The sequence below is a fragment of the Tenebrio molitor genome, chromosome 3 (assembly GCF_963966145.1).
Source record: "Tenebrio molitor chromosome 3, icTenMoli1.1, whole genome shotgun sequence".
Lineage (NCBI taxonomy): Eukaryota > Metazoa > Arthropoda > Insecta > Coleoptera > Tenebrionidae > Tenebrio > Tenebrio molitor.
In genome coordinates, this window is record NC_091048.1 from 20,288,627 (window position 1) to 20,307,612 (window position 18,986).

General features: G+C 35.6%; 1 protein-coding gene and 2 long non-coding RNA genes across 7 annotated transcripts in view; 1 reads left to right on the forward strand and 2 right to left on the reverse strand.

The window, feature by feature from the left end:
• The window catches only part of LOC138126313 (uncharacterized), an 84,870-nt gene that overhangs the window by 49,576 nt on the left and 16,308 nt on the right, over positions 1 to 18,986 (forward strand). The window lies entirely within an intron of this gene.
• LOC138126309 (receptor-type tyrosine-protein phosphatase C-like) lies at positions 2,789 to 11,704 on the reverse strand. 2 transcript variants are annotated; one of them, XR_011157742.1, is made up of 12 exons: positions 10,471 to 11,704; positions 10,139 to 10,410; positions 6,694 to 6,826; positions 6,416 to 6,588; positions 5,900 to 6,356; positions 5,674 to 5,849; positions 5,532 to 5,619; positions 5,408 to 5,484; positions 5,092 to 5,358; positions 3,163 to 3,289; positions 2,963 to 3,098; positions 2,789 to 2,911 (listed from the first exon to the last, which is right to left on the reverse strand). XR_011157742.1 is itself a non-coding variant. In XM_069042062.1 (12 exons), the coding sequence occupies exons 1-12, from the start codon at positions 10,628 to 10,630 to the stop codon at positions 2,864 to 2,866; spliced, it is 2,118 nt and encodes a 705-aa protein (XP_068898163.1). In that variant the 5' UTR covers positions 10,631 to 10,663; the 3' UTR covers positions 2,789 to 2,863. The 2 variants fall into 2 exon arrangements, 1 of the variants encoding a protein (XP_068898163.1); XM_069042062.1 differs by having other exon boundaries at positions 3,159 to 3,289; positions 10,471 to 10,663.
• On the reverse strand, positions 15,709 to 18,305 carry LOC138126314 (uncharacterized). The gene is made up of 3 exons (XR_011157747.1): positions 17,820 to 18,305; positions 16,206 to 17,766; positions 15,709 to 16,153 (listed from the first exon to the last, which is right to left on the reverse strand). It is a non-coding gene; the product is annotated as an uncharacterized lncRNA (long non-coding RNA).

The following is an 18,986-nucleotide window of genomic DNA, read 5'->3' on the forward strand; positions in this document are numbered from 1 at the left end:
ATGAAAAGTCTGTAGTGTGGCCCTAGCCTTATAGAATCTTAATGTCCGAAATAATCCCCTAGGGCGTTATCTTTAAATAACAGGCTTTAGGGCGTTATTAGTTATTAAGGTATCAAGGGTGTTATAAGGTTGATAACGCGCGAGGTCGACAGAGTGAAACCCGAGGGCCACCGGCCCGAGGGGAGTACGCCGACCGAGGGCGTATCATTATATCACCCGTGGTGCTTTCAAAACTTAATGTCCGACTGCTTTCGTGTGTTTTTGGATGGACAATGATTTGATTAATTTATACCTATCAGTCAAAATTTGGTCGTAACTAAGGCGGCCCTAGACGGTCAATAATATTGCACAATACTTTTATTGTGCAATATTATTGTATGACCTCTCGAACCCAAACGATCAATATTTATTGCACAATAATATTGACAGCACACAAGCGTCAATACTTTCGCCATATGAGCAGGACCGTCAACATTTCTTTGTAATACCATAAGCTTGATTCATATACATCGTCTGCACCAGTTCCTGATTTTAAGGACTGGTGGTGTTTTTTAAACTCCTTCCGATAATTCGTTCTTAAAGAGTTAAATTTTTTTTTCACATCATCTTTGGTTGCGTCGGGATACATTTCCTTATATTTCACTAATAATGTTTCATATGCACTGTTCTTTTTATCCCGGTTATGACATTGTTTGCTTTTAACGTTCCATAGAGGCGGCAACTCTCTATATAGGTGAATACATTCCATAATAAAATCTCTTTCTTTACTAATTTTCTGCTTCCCCGCCATGTTGAATGCGAACATCTTTTTTCTTCGAATGCTAAACATGGACTAAACAATATTGCGCAATATTAATCCTATACGGTTCAATGAAAACCTATGGTGCAATAAAATTTAAACTCGTAATATTGTGCAATATTATTGACCGTCTAGGGGCCGTCTAAGCAACGACGACCTTATAACGCCCTAGAGCCTGTTATTTGAAGATAATGCCCTAGGGGATTATTTCTCTAATAACGTATCAGAAAACTGTGTCATTATCGTTCAATAACAACACAGTAGGACATTAAAGTTCTTTGTTGCTTAGTTACGACCAGGTTTAATGTATTTGCAAACAATTTTTGATTGAGTGATATAAATTAATCAAACTATTGTCAATCCAAAAATAGACGAAACTAGTTAAACGTTGAAGGCACCACGGCTGTTATAATGATATGCCTTCGGTCGGCGTGCACCCCTCGGGCACCCGGAGGCCCTCGGGTTTCACTCTGCCGACCTCGCGCCTTGTCAACCTTATAACACCCTTGACATAGTGCGTATATTTAAATTTATCCTCAAAGTAGGCGTTGAAGACTCGATTGTGAACGTACTATACGGATAAAGGATCACAGATTAGCTGTTTAAATCTCCGCTTTTACACGAGTGGTCGACTCTCCAAAGCCAAATTTGAGGATAAATTTAAATGAAAGCACGATACCTTAATAACTATAAGTGGCCCATACACACTCCGGAAATCCTTAGAGAAAAAACTGTGCAGTCCTGGCCTTCGGTATTTCAGAAGTCGGCCTGAATACCCCCTCCGCCATACACGATCTGCAAATCTTCTGAGAAAAAGCTGTGCAGTCCTGTGGAACGAGTGTTTTATTGCAACGTTCATCTCAACGATGCGATACAAATTCAATAAAGGTTCTTAATTTAGCGAACCTATTGAGACCATTACAGTGCCAAGTAATAATTAACATGTCAACCGAAAATTATTATGCATTGTACGGTTGGTTTTCCATTCCAAATTTTATCATAGTTCGTTTCAACGATGATGATGTGAGTTGATCAACAAATTGCAATAATCTAAACCAGCACTAAAACAAAAATGCTCTTCTGATATCTTAATGCTTTCCCGTCATATAATCATGTTCCTTACTAATTTTGGTTGAACTGTTAAAAAAAGCATCCTCTGACAAACATTTCAGGTATGATCTACTATAACCACTTAAATTTTTGCCTGAATGGCAAGAAAATGTCGAACAGTCACTGACAGAAAAAAAGTTACATCCGTTGCATCGCTGAATCAGTTAGTTCTACATGAAAAGAAAAAACCATCCAACTCAGTCCCAAAAACATCGTGAATGGCTTATACGTATGTTTCTCTTGGATACTTCTAACTAAAAAACGACTAAACGTGTTTTGATGGGTTTTCTTAATTCTAGTTTTAAATTTGTGGTCAAGCAAGCCGTTTCTCTCTTTTTTCCAAACGTAAGTCATCCGTCATTTGTTATGATAAACGACAAATTGAAGTTTTCAGTTTGTTTTATATTATTTCCCCAACTCTTTCAACGGTTTTTGAAATTCGCATTGATGGTCGTCTACTTCCATTCTTTCATTCTACTCTTCCTGTTTCACAAAATACTTATTTGACACTTGATGAAGCCACGCTATACCTTATCGCAAACAAAAGCAAGCACCAGACCATATTACCACAATTTTTTTAACACGTTATTTTATTAGTAAGTATGTATGTTCATCAAATCACTGCCAATACTTATTGCTAATCAGTTACAAATTGTTTTACTTTGAATGTAAAATGTACAGTCGCGAGCAATAAATTTTGGTCGTCAATGTCACTCTTTGACGCAATGGAAAATGCTCCATTATAAACATCATAACCTATCATCATGTTGAATGGTATTAATTGTCATTTTTTTCTCATTTTCTTGACACTTTGTTGAGATGGTCATAATCAGGCAGGGATTTTTTTTAAATTTGTAACATTCTAACCAAATTTTGAAATGACATTGACGACCAAAATTTATTGCTGGCGACAGTAGTTAAAATACATGTTTTTGTTCCACAAATCTACAGTATTTACGACACAATATCTCTTACTATTAAGTGAGCCAGTTTATATTGCTTCTGTAAAACAACGTAGTTATAACAGTATTACGTGTTGTGCTGAATTCTCACCAAGTCTGACACCATGTTTGCTCTAAAATTTCTCAATTCCATCGTAAAACCGTAGAAGTCAATTTTTTCCGTGATGGGAAGTGCTCTCAGTACAGCATCACATAAAACAATGGTTCCACATCGACCTGCTCCGTTTCTGTAAAACATTTTTGCACAATTATACATTAATGAATTTGTTTTTGTTCTGAAAAACTACTTGCTATGAACTATCACTGGGGCTACATGATGAGGGATCTTCAGTAAATGGTTCATAAATTCCTTACATGTATGCGATGTTAGATTTAGATCATTATCTATTTTCCATGAGTTATAATGCAACTGATCTATCTAAAAAATGTTATAAATATTAGTCAATTTTATGTCGATTAATACTGAATTTTCATTTCAACTAGAAATGCATCTCCATAAATACGTTTTTTGTTCGACACTGTCAGAATTTGAGAATAATCTCCTGTGTGAACGGATTCTGACAAACGTCACAGCTTGTCTAAACGAAATGTCAAGCTAATTTTAAGCAATTTGGAGCCTTTAAGGGGCTCATCGAACAAAAAAAACGTTGTATTCAACTCGTTCTTGTGTAAATTGGGCTTTTTTGGCAGGAGTGGGCCAGTTTAAAACGCGAGTGAAACGTTGAATAAACAAGTTACGTGTTATACATATTTACATTGTTCATTTGGTCGTAGAAAATGCTTATTTACGAAGCGTGTGCGAGAAGACATTTTTCGCACATGAGGGCATTATTTGAGGCACAATCGACGAAGAAGCGAGTGTTTCATTTGCGAGAGATTGTGCCGAATACGTCTTCTCGCGTCGAGTTTTGTACAATATTTTTTGAAACGAGCATTAGCATTTTTAAATTATTACCCAATAGTTCCTAATTTAGTCAATAGATGGCGCTTGCCCAAGTGTCAATCGAATTAATATCATTTATTTTCATTCTTTCGAAATTTTCAACATCCAAATTGGAGAAATGACTTTTCGTAAACCAAATTTTATTATTATCAAATCAAATTATTTTCAGAATCCTCAAACAGGTCAATGCTTTTTTAATAATTTTGAAGCACTAGTGCGCGAAATCTACGTTCGCGGTTAACTGTTGCGTTTGCGAAATGTCATTGTGAAGTTAGTGAGTTCAAAAAGTATAGTATGTAACTCTTTTATAAACTTCTCTAGACACTCGTTTATTAAACACTCGCTCCGCTCGTGCCTAATAAAACTCGTGTCTAAAGTGCCGTTTATAGTAAATCTTGTTGCATAACATACTATCCCTCCGCCACCCGGCGGCACGGCAATTTTGCCGGAGTACATACACTATTACGGATATTACTATCAAGTAATAGTGCAGTGCTTATCAACATAATTCTGTGTCAATGTTAAGGAATTTCCTCACGATATGACATGAGTACAATAATATACCTTTTTGAATTTCAACTACCAATGTGTTCTCTATATCCAGAATTTTTAAATTTTTAAAAAGAGATTGCGGTACTATTCCCGTTGCTGAAATTATAAGTGGTAAAATAGAAATTTATTCTAAACTCCAAAGATTTCTCATAGCAACGGAGAGCTCTAAATATTTATTAATTTTTGTGTTATATGTCTGTGTCATGTTATGGGAATTTGGAACAGCTATATCTAAAAGATATGCTTGCTTTTGTTGTTTATTTAAAATAATAATGTCTGGTCTGTTATGCTGAATGTGAATGTCAGTTAAAACTGTGCGATCAAAATATAATTTGTAATGGTCATTTTCCAAACAACTTTCTGGTTTATAAATGTAATGTGGTTGTGTATCCTTTAATAAATTGAATTTAACAGCTAAATTCATGTGTATAATTTTAGCGAATATATCATGACGTTTCTTATATTCGCTTTGAGCCAAAACGGTGCAAGAAGAAATGATGTGTTCAATGGTTTCCCCTTCAGTTCCGCAAATCCTACATTTATCGATGATCGATTGTAAACCGCATATGTGTTTTTTATAATTTCTTGTGTTTATAACACGATCTTGTATTGCAAATATAAAACCCTCAATTTATTAAGGCGTTTGGCAAATAATTGAAATAATATAAATAATTTGATATTTTAAGCGCCACTTTCCAATATATCTTAATATCTACAAAATTCACCTGTCTACTTTTCCCCTTGCGTTGCACTTGCAGTTTGCGATGAATATAAAACTTATTATTGCAGATTTCGTTTAGGCTAACTCGTATGTCATCAAAACAGACGAGATCGCCTTTTGATTTGGGCCAGTAACAAACAAATTCTTCTTTGGGACTTGAAATCATAACGATATGATTCACGTTTTCTTGCCAAATCATGTGCCAAAAATCGTCAATAGTGTTCTCTAAAGGATTTTGAGTCACAATATATTCTTTCTCGTTATCGGAAATCTGGAATTGTGGAGGTGAGAAAACATTCTTTACGTTTAATACAACTTACTTGAACATAACTTGCATTAATGTAATCTGTAGACCTACGTTCCTTCTTATTATTTAATTTCACACGATTCACGTCATCTAAAAATCGCAAAATATTACATGACGACAAAATACATTAGATTTACATGGAAGAATGCTCTGGTCTTGATTTTTGGGGATATTCTCTTTCTTCAGACTTTCCGTGTTGTCCTTGAGATAACCAGTAGGGAGATCCTGAAATTTAATGGACGTAGAAATAGTGCACACAAGCTAAGTTTAAATACATACCGAAAACTGATCATCGAAATGTGTGCAAGAGGATTCGAACGCCAGTTTAACATATTTCAAGTAATCCTTTCTGCAAATTTTTTCCCATCCATCGTTATCAATACGTTCGTAAATATTTTGATCTTCCCTAACATTTAACATTTCTTGCATGTCATCAATTTGGTTATATGAAATTTCTACAATTTTATTTAACTACCTAATCAGTGTTAAGTAGAAAAAATTATACCTTTCCATCTGAATTTGAATTTTCTTTTCCTTATTAAGAAATTATAACAGCACGCCATCAGAGATGCAACCAACACAATTGGAAGAATTATCAGCAGGTATAGAGGTTTGAAGGAAGAAGTAGAGAGATCACTAGATCTCTTGTCTTCTATTACACTCGTAGCATTCTTATCTATAACATTCCTACTATATTTTTTGTAATCCGGTAAGCTGGATGTTGTATTTATTTTTTCATTTAAAGCATTTTCACAAAACACATTAGACAAATTAGGAATGCGATTGTCAATGTGTATGTATCTTTTATTCTCTTCACAACTTAGATTTGAAGACAAATATGCAGTGTCGCCAATAGCCCAAAACCCTGTTTCAGCAGAGATATGGTTCGTTGTTATTGATATGTTGAAACAAGTAGTAAAGTTTTTCAATGGAAATTGTTGTTTTTTCCATTTTCCGTTGCCCTAAAAAGAGATCTCTTTAATCGTGGTTAAGGTATATTAATTTGTTACAATAAAGTTACAATAAACGATTCAGTTATATTATTATGGATTGAGTTTAATAATTGAATTGTAATATTGCAGCCAGGACACATTGCCAAATACATAGAAAAACATCCTGTTTCTACAGTTGTGCAGTTTTCTAGTTTTGTGTAGATCGTTTCTGTTCTACTTTGAGTCGTATGTAGATAAGTATCTGTAATAGATAGATCCGAATATAAGTAAATGAAAACAATTACATAATTGTACACCGAAGCAAAACAAAATTATTAGACAACATAATATTTTCTTTATTACTTACAGTTGTGCAGTTTCCATATGTCCGTTGCTTTGCTGATGTAATATTGTGAAGCATTAACATTTGAGGGGATATAACACCTCCTGCTGATATTGGCACACTCGAATTTATTGTTTTTTAGTTTTAGGTGATACCACTGAAAATGTCAGCGAAAATAATAAACTAAGAAACCACACATTGGTAGTTTAAAAATTGATTTATCTAATTTTTAATTTAAATAAATCTGAAATATAGTACTGTAACGGTCCGAGTAGGTTCGATAAATTAAGAATTTTAATTTTAAAATAATTTCAACGAAATATTTTAAATACCATTCATTTGCGACGGAAATGCTGGTTAGTTGTAAATTTTATTGAAGGCGCCACAACCCTCAAGTGAAATCTGCCAACCTTTCTTTGAAAATGCAGGTACACGTCCTGTCCGAACACAACACAAAGATAACAGTTTTTATGGGAAAAGAAACATTGCAAAATTTACTCGTTCGACAATTTGGGGAGTCCAGTTAAAATCAGGGGATAATTGAATTAATGAATTTGATGTTAGCAGGTTTCAAATTGAGAGAACAACAAAATTAATGTTCATTACTTCATTAGGTTAATTTACCTTTTTTAGCATTCTCAAATTTGTGGCATATTTGTAATTAAAGGGCGAGAATTGCAAATTAAAAACAGAGCGCTTTATCGTAGAAAATAACTAGAATCATTTGCACTTTTAGTTAGAAAAGTAACAAAGCAAAGTAGAAAGGGAGTCGGTAGAAAACAGAGAGGACCCGGTAACGACCCGGTAACGGTAAAGCCAGGTAGTCGTAGAAATCAGACGTGTGAGTGAGAAAGAGAGAATGAAATTTACGAAGTAATTATTAATTAGAACGGTTTTGGGGAATCAAACCAATGTAGAACAATTTTTAGAAGTAGCAGATCAACGGAATTTAGTTGCATGACATGACAATTACGTAACAGCGTTGCAAGCCCAATTTAGGTTTCAAAATAAGGTTAATTTGTTCTATTTTAATTCTGTTTGTTTCATGTTTATTATGTTTGTTTCATTTTAATTCTGTTTGTTTCATTTTAATTCTGTTTAATTCTTGGTGCTGATTTTTATTACTGTATACAGTCGGTAATTCAGTGTTCCTGTTTAATTCTATTTGTTCCATTTTTAATTGTGTTTGTTTCTTGATGTTGAGGTTTATTATTGTATAGAGTCAGTAATTTAGTGTTCTTTTTCAGAGTTCTAATTCAACAACAATTTATGTACATTCGGTCTGGTCCTAACAAAAGTCTAAATTTAAACATTTAAATTAATGGTGGAAAACGGAAACTGTAATTTCAAAAGTTCTAGAGATATCGAAAGGGTGTCGCGGTCGGCGTAAAGTAGAACCGCGCTGATTGGTCACTTTGGTCAAGTAGGGGTTGCGAAAGTGGGGTGCGCCAGAAATGATAAAACCGATTGCGGGACGGGAAAAAGGGCTTTTTTGATTCACTCGGGGTTTGATCTCCAATGTAGCCGGAGGTACGTTCAGTACTTCCAGTAGCCATTTTGTGACCACGTTCTTTACATTCACAAGGTAAATTATTTCTCTAATTCTTGTACATTATTTGTAGTCGCGATTTAATTAGTCAAACAGCATTTAGTTCTTTATCGTTCTAAAGTAAAGATTATATTATTTTCTTTGAGCTTTTGATGACCACGTGACTCTTTAGAATCTTATATTAATTTCTTTATCGCGAACTATGTGATCTTCTTGCATTTACCGATCGGGGAAACGTGCTCTTGTCAAGGGGAACCAGTATGCAATTATTATAAAACATTTCCATTCATTATTTATGTCTTGGATTCTCGAGTTCGGGAAGCTACCGCCAGTGTCCGTCGCACTCAATAAGCTGTGGTCCGGCGTAAAAGCACAAAATTAGCTGCGTCACCCCCAAGGGGGCCAGCGACCAAACTAGGCCAGCTGACACGTGAAGAGAGGTACCCTTTGGCCCTGTTAGAATCTTTTTTCCCTTTTATTTTCGACCACCGGAGTAGACCGGGGTGATCTATGAGATTCCAGGGCATCGCGTCGGGTTCAATTTAATTGGGGAAACAACATCTCAAACTCGTATAATGCTGTTCGCGTCATAAACTCCTTTATTTGCCCAGCTTAGTCATTTATTGATGAGTCAGATCTCAATTCGAGGGGCGCGAGTCAAATCTCATTGGGTCAAATTTCCACCAAATTCTGTTATTAAATTCATTTATTTATTTCTATCATTTGTTGGGACCAAACTCCACCACACTCGATTATTTGTTAATAGTATATTGTATATCAAGAGTTGAAAATGAAAGATTTCACACGAGTTTGCAGAATTGAGCTGTCGGCCAATCAGATTTCTCAAATTTTTCATTGTACACGGTTAGGCTGTTCGTTCGTGTTCGTTTGCAATTTTAAATTTTCACTAAGGAAAAACCGTGTGAAATGTGCCATATTTCACAGTGGTCGTCTGAAAATGTATGTTTTGTCCGCAGCTCTGTCGAATGATATTTGAAGTTTGAAGGGATGCCGAATATTAGCGTTTTTTTTGTGGTCGTCGGAAAAATATCGTGTATACCACGTGTTGAAAATTCGATTTCACACTCGTTTGCTTAAGCCACGCGCCTACGGCTTGTGGCTCAATTCTGCAAACTCGTGTGAAATTTTCATTTTCAACTCTTGATATACAATATACTATGGTGGCCATGGTTACTACAATCAGTTTCTTCGTCAGTGTTAAACATGATGAAATTTGGTGTGGGGGAGTAGTTTTCAAACGTGGCAACATTGCTAACATAGCATAGCAACGAAAAAAAAACACCTTTATAAAATACATTAATGTCAATTAAATTGTGACAGTTTTCGAAATGTATTCAAAATGAGTTTTACCGCAGATGAATATTGTAATATGTATTTAGCTCTTGGTGCCGCAGAAAATAACGCGGCACTTAGCTGCACAAACATACACCATGCGTTGTCCTGACGGAAGGCATCCCAGTGCGAATGTTTTTAGGCATTTTGACCAATGAATGAGAGAAAAAAATATAACCATGACAACTACATACGGTATTTTTAGTTACCTATTGCGTTGCTGCCATTTTCGTTTTCACTTTCTGGGAGTTTTTTCTTTAACTGAAAGCTGCAGAACAGTTTTTGGTACAAAATCGGGGTCTATGTTATGCTATGCTATGCTATTAAAACGCCTGTCCGTCCTTTTTAACATACCCGATATACGAGTAAATCATGTAGGGTGTTCATAGTTTTATTTAGTTTTTTAAGGTAGCAGTAGCAGCAGTGCAAAATAAATTAAGAAAATTTTGCATTAATGACAAATTAGTCATTGAAGAAATTTGCTCGCATAATTATAAAATAGAATATACGATCTTGCAACTTAATTTTTCTGTAATTTTCTAGTTAAAGGAATAAATATTTTTGTACCTGATCTTGTGTCCCATTTTGTGTTCCATCTTCTGTCCCATTGTGTCTCTGACTAAAATTTATAGGTAAGCTTCTATTCTTGAGAATCTCGTGAAACTCTGTGTGAAAATCATGATTGTCCTTAAATGTTTCCCATCGTTCGTCTATTACAATATCGTTTATGTGATGATTGGATTCTGTGGAATTAATAACTTTCCAAACATTAGTCCCTTCGACTTTCTCTGTTAAGAGAAGGGTAATCGTAGAATTATCTAAATAGGATGGTGAAGCACCTGGAACATATAATTAGCAGTAGCAAGAGTGGGTAGAAAACTGTAGTAACACAAATTTACCAACGTAAGTACCATCTTTTCCCAAACCGTCATTTAAAAATATTCCAGGACTGTCACCATCCACTACACAGTACTTAGTAGAATTACTATTTTCACACACAGCAAAAGTAGAAAATAGAAGAATAAATGAAATATTATTAAACGTCTTACAATTTGTCATAGTGATTATAAATATCTGAATGGTTTATTTAGTTTCATAATTTATATTATGTGTTATCTCAGATATAATTTCTTTTATGTTCTATTGTATTATAATTTATGATTTATAATATCGTTTGTCGTCCATAATCTACCTCTTTATGGACTCGTCCGTACAGGGCCGTGCCGTGCTATGATGCACAGAGGCGGCCGCATCAGGCGGCACCGTAAGGGGGCGGCATAAGCAATGAAATCAAAATACAATTTGAACCATTCAATAATTAGAAATCTTTAGGCAACACTTTTCTATGTTGGTCTATGTTATTCGATATTGATGTATGCGAATTATGATTTATCGCACACCTCTGCATAAGCGATTTCGATTTCTGGTGCAGGTGCATCGTTCGGGATTTTTGATCCGACAACGCGAAGTTATTATTTTTGTTTGTTATACCGGGTGTTCCATCACTTGTGTCCCGTAGGAAAATGACTTTTATCCACAATTACCTTATAATTGAAGTTTTATCCACACTTATAAACCGTATAAAGTAACACTTTATCCACTAGTGGAATAATGAAATCACTTTATTCCACTAGTGGAATAATAATACGATATCAGAACTTCCTCATTTATTGTCATTACCCCCCGTTCTTCTTTCCAATCATTAAATTCTGAAAATACTTTTTCATAATGTTCCCTGGACTTCGCAGGCAATAACTGGCGAGTCGCTTCTTCAGCTTCCTCAAGAATTGTCTCAGGAACAGGATCACTTTCTTCCATTTTCACCAACTTGCACAGCGTTTTGTACAAATGGAGTCGATAAACAATCAAAAATAAATAGCGACTATTCAACACCTCCCATGTTTTTTAGTTAATTTCAATGATTTTTGAGGTGACATCCGCTGTCAGAGTGTAATGTCAAATCATTTTTTGATGACATGAGATGAAATTTTGGCGATTCTGATTTTAAATCGCTGTAATTGTGGATAAAACGTTATATTGCATTCGTGTTTTAGTCGCATTTTATCCACTTAAGAATATTAAACGCTCGTGCGTTCGCACTCGCGATTAAAAATTCTTGCGTGGATAAAATGCTATCTAAAACACTTATACAATAAATAACTATAAAACTAAATTATATTTATATGAAGGTATTATACGAGTAGATGCATAAATACTGTTCACCGCCACAAAAATTGGGTATTACTTTTTTGTTAAAATAAATTGTGACCAAAAGTTGGCCAGTGACAGCTCCGGGCTCTCAGGGGGTTTTTCGGGGCAGAGGGCGTGGGTTCGGATTTTAAAAAAATGGGCGCCAAGCAATTAATTTATTCAGTGGTCACTCCAAGATTTTTCACAGAGCAAATTCCAATGATTCTGTACTGGTTCGCACGAATGCGACAATGGTTCGTTTGTAACTATTAAGTAAAAAAGTGGAAAATGTGGAACCAGTACTTTCAGGTGGCCTTAATAATTATTTTGGTCGTAACCAGAAAAGCTTTTCCTTCACAGATGACCGGATCTTAAAATTAAACAATGGATTCTTCGACGAAATAAAAAGGTATTTGTTCCTTGATGAAAAAACTTTCGAACTTAAGCTTCCTTCTGATCAAGTTAACAAATGAATTAGAATGAATGAAACCCAAGGTCAAGATCGGGGTAATACCTTGACGAAAATTAAAAATGATCCTAGTAAGAAAGTTTAAATTCGGTGAAGTTCCGAAACGTTAAATTTGATAATATTTCTAAATTGACATTGAAAATTGAATCTGAATGAAAAGGTTTTACAAAAAAATTCTTACTATATGCGAAATATTAATAAATGATGAACATACAAGAAAATAGCAAACTTGAGAAGCGGAAAATTCGAGGCGTTCTTAAATTTCACAATGCCGCAGTAAAAAAATGGCGACTTATCTTTATGCCGGGTCTGTTGTCTCCCCGAATAGCGTCCTTTTTTCTTGCGGTGTGACCTTGACGATATTCCCTTGTCCTTGGCGAAACGGTACTCAAAGAAACGACGCGTGGTCCTACGACCTTAATGAACGGCTTGCGGTCTGGCGATGACCACTCTACGGAACGATATCCCCAAAAAACTGTCGCCTCTGCGAACGATGTGGCTCTCGACCACCCTAACGAACGATGTGGCGACGAATCACCCTAGGGAACGATAACTGGTCCGGCTGACCCTAAAGAACAATGATTCTTGCGAAGAATCACCCTCAGGAACGACCCCTAACGAACTGTCGTTAGTGTTGCGAAACTCAATTGATTCGGTAATTACCTTTCAGCGAAAAAGGGTTGCTTCACGATAATTCGAAGGAGGACTTTCCGGTTCTCCTTCGCGGTACGGTAACGGTAATCTGGCTCGAACTACCCCTAACGGACGAAAATTAGTGAAGTGAATTCGCTAATGAAGGATAATTACCTCTATCTCGCTAGATGACGAGGGGTTTCTCGACCACGGCAAAACGGTAAACGGTACGGTAAATCTTCGGGCTCTTCGACGGCCCCGAAGGCTGGCAGCGCCGGACGATAAGCGCCATGGCGTTCGGCAATCCACCCACAGGGATGATTGCGGATCCCGAACGCCACGCACGTGATTCGCAGCTCGCGACTTGCGGCACCTGCCGCCCGCTCGGCGGTCGCCGACCGAGTCCCCTCATTTCCGCTCGCGATCGGTTTTTTTGGCTACCCCCGAATCTAAGCTAGCAACACGAAAGATCTGGACCTTATTCAGTTGAGCGATAAGGCGTCCCGGTAATTGCACGGACCGCGCATCTTGATGACAACTTCCGGCGATCCTACACTTGCGCGCTAAATGACAGATGGTCGAACATGGCGCCGGTTTGTTTACGTTGGACATCACCGATCCGAGAATCCAGATGTTGAAGCGGTAATGTGTCGGTGAGTCCACGCGTAACACACGATAGATGTTGACGGCAATTTCCCGCAGGATCTCAAAAGGTTGGACACCACAAGGATGAAGGAAGAGGGTTGGGGAAAAGAAGAGAAGAAGATAACTTTCCGGCAAGTCACGGGAACAAAAGGGAATCGGAACTAACTTTGCCGTACGGTTACCCGAGCTGAGAAGAAGAAGAAGAGGGATTGAAGGAAAAGGAAAGGAGAAAGAAGAAAAAAGCGAACGATGAATAGATAGGCCGCAGCTAGACAGCCTAGAGGCGTGAGGCCACCTCAGCCTAAAATTTAGGGGCTAACATGCGTGATTCCAGCCGCCCCAAAACTGGCTGGCACAAGGACTCTACATTGAAAAAACAGTAGAAAAACAAACCGCAAAATGAACAAACGAAAACCGAAAGTGAAACTGAAAGCGAAACCGAAAGAAAACTGAAAGAGATCCGATAAACAAAAAATGAACCCTGAACCGATAAACTCAAAATGAATTGACTGACGGCACAAACAAACTGAATTATTTCGAAATGAGCGTCCCGAAAAAGATTACGGCAGGGTGGGCGCGTCGCGACGTCAAATGCCATGCGTTGTTTTGCTTGTTCCTGATCTTCGAACAGCGATCTTATTGTCCCGCGAGCAAAAGTAGGACCTCTTGGCCTCCTACCCCGGCCAAGACGAATGTGGCAAATTGACCTGCTACAAAATTACCTACCTACAGCAGACAAAAAACTATCACTTTAAAAATTACATTTTGTTAGATGCAGTTCAAATTTAGTATACGTTATGAAAAAATGATAGAGAAATAAAATCCGTGATTATAACTTATATAAAATATTTGGATGTAAAGATATTTGGTTATTTTAATTTGGGCCTTTCTACTTTATGACCATTTATGGCAGACGAAGATTTATGAGAGGTTCAGTTTCTTCGTACCAATAATTGGGGATAAGAGTAATAACCAAAAACTTTTCTGTCATAAATTTTCATTTAAAGTAGAAGGGCCCAAATTAAAATAACCAAATATCTTTACATCCAAACATTTTAATTAAGTTCTAATCGCGGATTTTATTTCTCTATCATTTTTTCACAACGTATACTAAATTTGAACTGCATCTAACAAAATTTAATTTTTAAAGTGATAGTTTTTTTGTCTGCTGTAGGTAGGTAATTTATTTTAACAAAAAAGTAATACCCAATTTTTGTGGCGGTGAACAGTATTTATGCATCTACATATAATACCTTCATATAAATATAATTTAGTTTCAAAGTCATTTTCCTACGGGACACAAGTGATGGGACACCCGGTATACCGAGCGGCCGCTTCTAAAAGTTGAGGCGGCAATTATCACAAAAAAGCAATTGCATGCGTTATATTACATTTGGAAAAGTTAGGTTTTGAGCTAAAGTAGCTTAGAGGACAAAGCTCTGACAACGGGGCTGATATGAAGGAAGGAAGAAAGGGTGTATAAAATAAAATACTTGAAAAATATCCAAGGGTGTTTTATGTGCCCTGGACATGTCATCCTTTACCTAAACATAGTTGTGAATGATGCAGTGTCTTTTTCTACAAAAACATCTTTTTTTCTATTATACAAACACTTTACACTTTTTTTCTGGCTCTACAAAGCATTTGGAAGTATCGGGCCTTCAGATAAATATAACGTGCCTTCAAATAAATTTATATTTAGAGCAACCTATGGAAGTTCAATTGTTTGCAACATTTTTACAGCGTAGAAAATGACACAAGAATCGTCTGGTCTGACATTTAACGAAATAAAATTAGGTTAGAAAATATTTTTAATTTTTGTAGTGCATTCATCTCAGATTATTGAAATTCATATTAATAAATAATCCAAACATTATTCCAATCACAAATTATTTGCTAACTAATGGCTTTTCGCCAATATACGGAAGATGATGTTTCAGCTTTCGAAATCTTTGTGAGGCATTGCTGCAAATTTTAGTTAATCTTCAGGAGAAAAATACCCCAAATTCGAATGGAAAGTCGAATAAGATCGCAAAATTTCAAAAGCACCAAAGTCAAGTAACTGTTAACATAAAGGGAGTAAATGGGATGTTACACGGTTAGTTCATATTCTCCATTCAGTTTCAGTATTTATATTGAATGAAAACTGAAACTGAACATGGAACTAAACAGACAGTCTGAAAGTACCCACCTTAAGCAAAGTGACAAATAATTAGTCGTATCAATTAATTTATTTCTTTAAACCATAAAAGAAAACATAACATTAACATTGCTGTGAACACTAATAAGAATTGTAAATTAAGTATTGCACATAACCTCACAGAATAGTAGATAACAATTTTATACATAATTTAGAGTAAGTGTTGAAAATGTGCACCCTGTTCTTGTAAACACAATCTAGTCCTTCATCTAATTGCATTAGTTACATTTTCTAAATTAATTTCATTAATTTTCTGTGTTATCCTATTTCCTAGTTCTGCCAAATCATTTATGGGTGTTGTGTAAATTGAATTTTTGATGTGTGGCCACAAGAAGAAATCACATGATCTAGGGGGCCAGTTGTTTGGTGTATTACGGCTTATAATTCTGTTGTTATAAAAATGGAGTCAAAATTTCATTTCTGTATCTTGCAGCATTGATTTTTCCTAAAAAACATTGATTATTATTTAATTACTTAAACATTATTACAATTGTTACCTTCAAGAAATATTGGACCAATAATTCTGTGTTGGCTAATAGCAGCCCAAACGCCTACTTTCTGGGGGTACTGGGGTGTTTCAATGAAAAAATATGGATTTTCTGAACTCCACATTCTTGTATTTTGAGAGATGACATATCCACTAAGATGGAAGTAGGCTTCATCAGTGCAAAAGGTTTTATCAAGGTGAACATCTAAAGTATTCAGAAACCATTGACAATATTCTAATCTTTGGGGGAGATCAACTGGATGCCTAATTCTTGAACAGATGTAAGACGGTAGAGAAATAGGTGAAGATCTTTTTTCACAATTGAATGACAGGTATAGTTTGTCCAGTGAGAGATTGGTTGACATAAAAATCACTAAATTCTACGCAGAGAAAGTAGTACCTAGCGCGCGTAAAATTTGAAATAGATCCTTCAAGCAGTAACCTTTTGTGCCCTGAAATTATGCTCTAATTAATGAAGGACCTTAACGAATAAGAGATACAATGAATGAAAATATTACAGTTGCAGTATTTTACACGAAGACGTGTACCTACTCTTGATAACTACATACTTGCGTCAAGAATATTTAAAAGTAAAACCTCAACCAACAAGATCGTTTATATATCAATTTTATATCAATGCGAAATCAAACGACTTTATTTTGCTGGTCGTGAAATGTCTACGAAATTGTTGTGTTCAAAATAGCGGAAGCAAAATATGGGGAACTTCTCAGGGGGCTAGGAGTTAAAATAAAACAATTCCTTGGGTTGAAGAACGCCTGTATTTAATTCTTCAAATAAATAAAATCAAATACGTTCTTGTTTTCACCTGCAGTAACTGGTTAATTTCACATTAAATTTCTGACTTGCACAAAATTATGGACAGTGCTGCTCGAGTATCCTTAAGACATAATACGTAGGTAATATAAACATAAAACAAAAATGGACAACGAGACCGTCAAGGTTAATTTAAATTAAATCCTGAGACTTCCTGCAGACGTTTGTCTGAATGACCGACTATCGTGCGCCAGTCCGAATTCAATTTGTCTTATTAAAATATATTTTAGAATATTAACTTTACTTATTGAATAAACATCAGAAGAGCCTGTGGCGGTATAAGACTGAAAATTGAAAAAAGAAATATTTCATTGAAAAAAAACTAGCTTTACAGTACACAACCCTTGTCTTACTGCTCTGCACCATATCATTGAGTACAAGATGAACTTCTTGCTTAATATTGCAATGCAAGTCTGCTGTAACTCTTCTGGGACGCTGCCTCGTCAACTTTCAGTTGGACCACCTTTACACTTTGACACTGTGTTTTTGCTAACTCCTAAGTATCTCGCAGTGACCTTTAAGAAAAATACTTTTAACCCTTGACTAATCTGACATAATCAATGATGATGTCAATAAAATTATGATAGGTATAATACTATTTTGTGTTATAAAGGTATGAAAAGCAACCTCCTGTGGATTTTCAGTTGTAAGTTTTTCATTTATGAAAAATGAATAAGCACTTGCATCATCTTCTGGGCTGCTGGGTTGCCAGCTACAGTCAAATAGCTTCAGGTTGCCTACAAAACAGTTTTAAAGCAATATAATTAAATTTAAAGTATTATCTTCATACCTTTGCATCAGTCTTGATATTGTTCGTGATATCACTAAAGGGATTCATGTTTATAAATAGAAATGTCACTTAAAAAAGGCACTCAAAGGTAAACAATAGGGAACTTATAGAACAGAAACAAACTAAAACAACAAACTAACTAATCTTAAAAACTTAGAAAGTTTAAACACCACAAAAAAAATTGTTAAGCAAGAAATAACGAACAAAACACACATTACTCGGAGGTTAACAATACAGAACTTAGTCAATACAAATCAACAAACTAACTTATCCCAGATAATTAAGAAGTTTTAAACACAACAAAATACCTCACTTGAAGACGAAAGAGCAAATAAACCACACACGGTGTTGACGATTCAAAATGACAGCGGCAACGACAACAGCTGAAATTTGACAATTTGCTGTGACAGCATAAATTGGCGTAGGATTACAATGCCCGCGAAATTATTTCAAAGGTACCACCACAATAATTTATTTTATTAAATTTGTTTGTAGTGTATTCTAGTGCATTTTGTGGTGTTGGGTTACAACCCTACAATTTAAACTCTCCCAATCTCTCGCTGGACGGAGTTTACCAATAATACTTAACATTTAACGATGATTTATTTGTAAGACTGACATTTCTCTTTACTTCAAAAATTAAATTTAGTTGTCATCTATGCCGTAACCGTAGCAACGGTAGCAAAAATAACGGCCTCGGTCTGATAATTTTGAATAACGGCCTAGTCTGTTATAGGTATCATATCAATCAAGCATTGAGTACTGATAAATCCTAATAACAGTATGGTATAAAGAAAAACATTTAAGGGGCGGCATTTCGAAGACTTGCATCATACTGGGAAAATTCACTGCACGGCCCTGCGTCCGTAGTGATAAAGTAAAGCGGACGCTTGTCAATTTTGGATTTTACTTCAACATAAACGTCAAAACAACTAAATTTCATAATTTTATTTAAATCAGGAAAGAATAGAATTAATAGAAAACTTTGCAGTAAAGATTCTTTGGCTTTTGCCGCAATTTCACTTACTTTGCTCATTATTACAACTAGAAAGAAAGACGATTTCAGCTCGCATTTCAAACACAAACACCGTTTATTTTCAAATAAATAGTAATAAACAACTTCGTAACCGCAGCAACAAAAACAGAACACTTCGAAATTATTGTAAT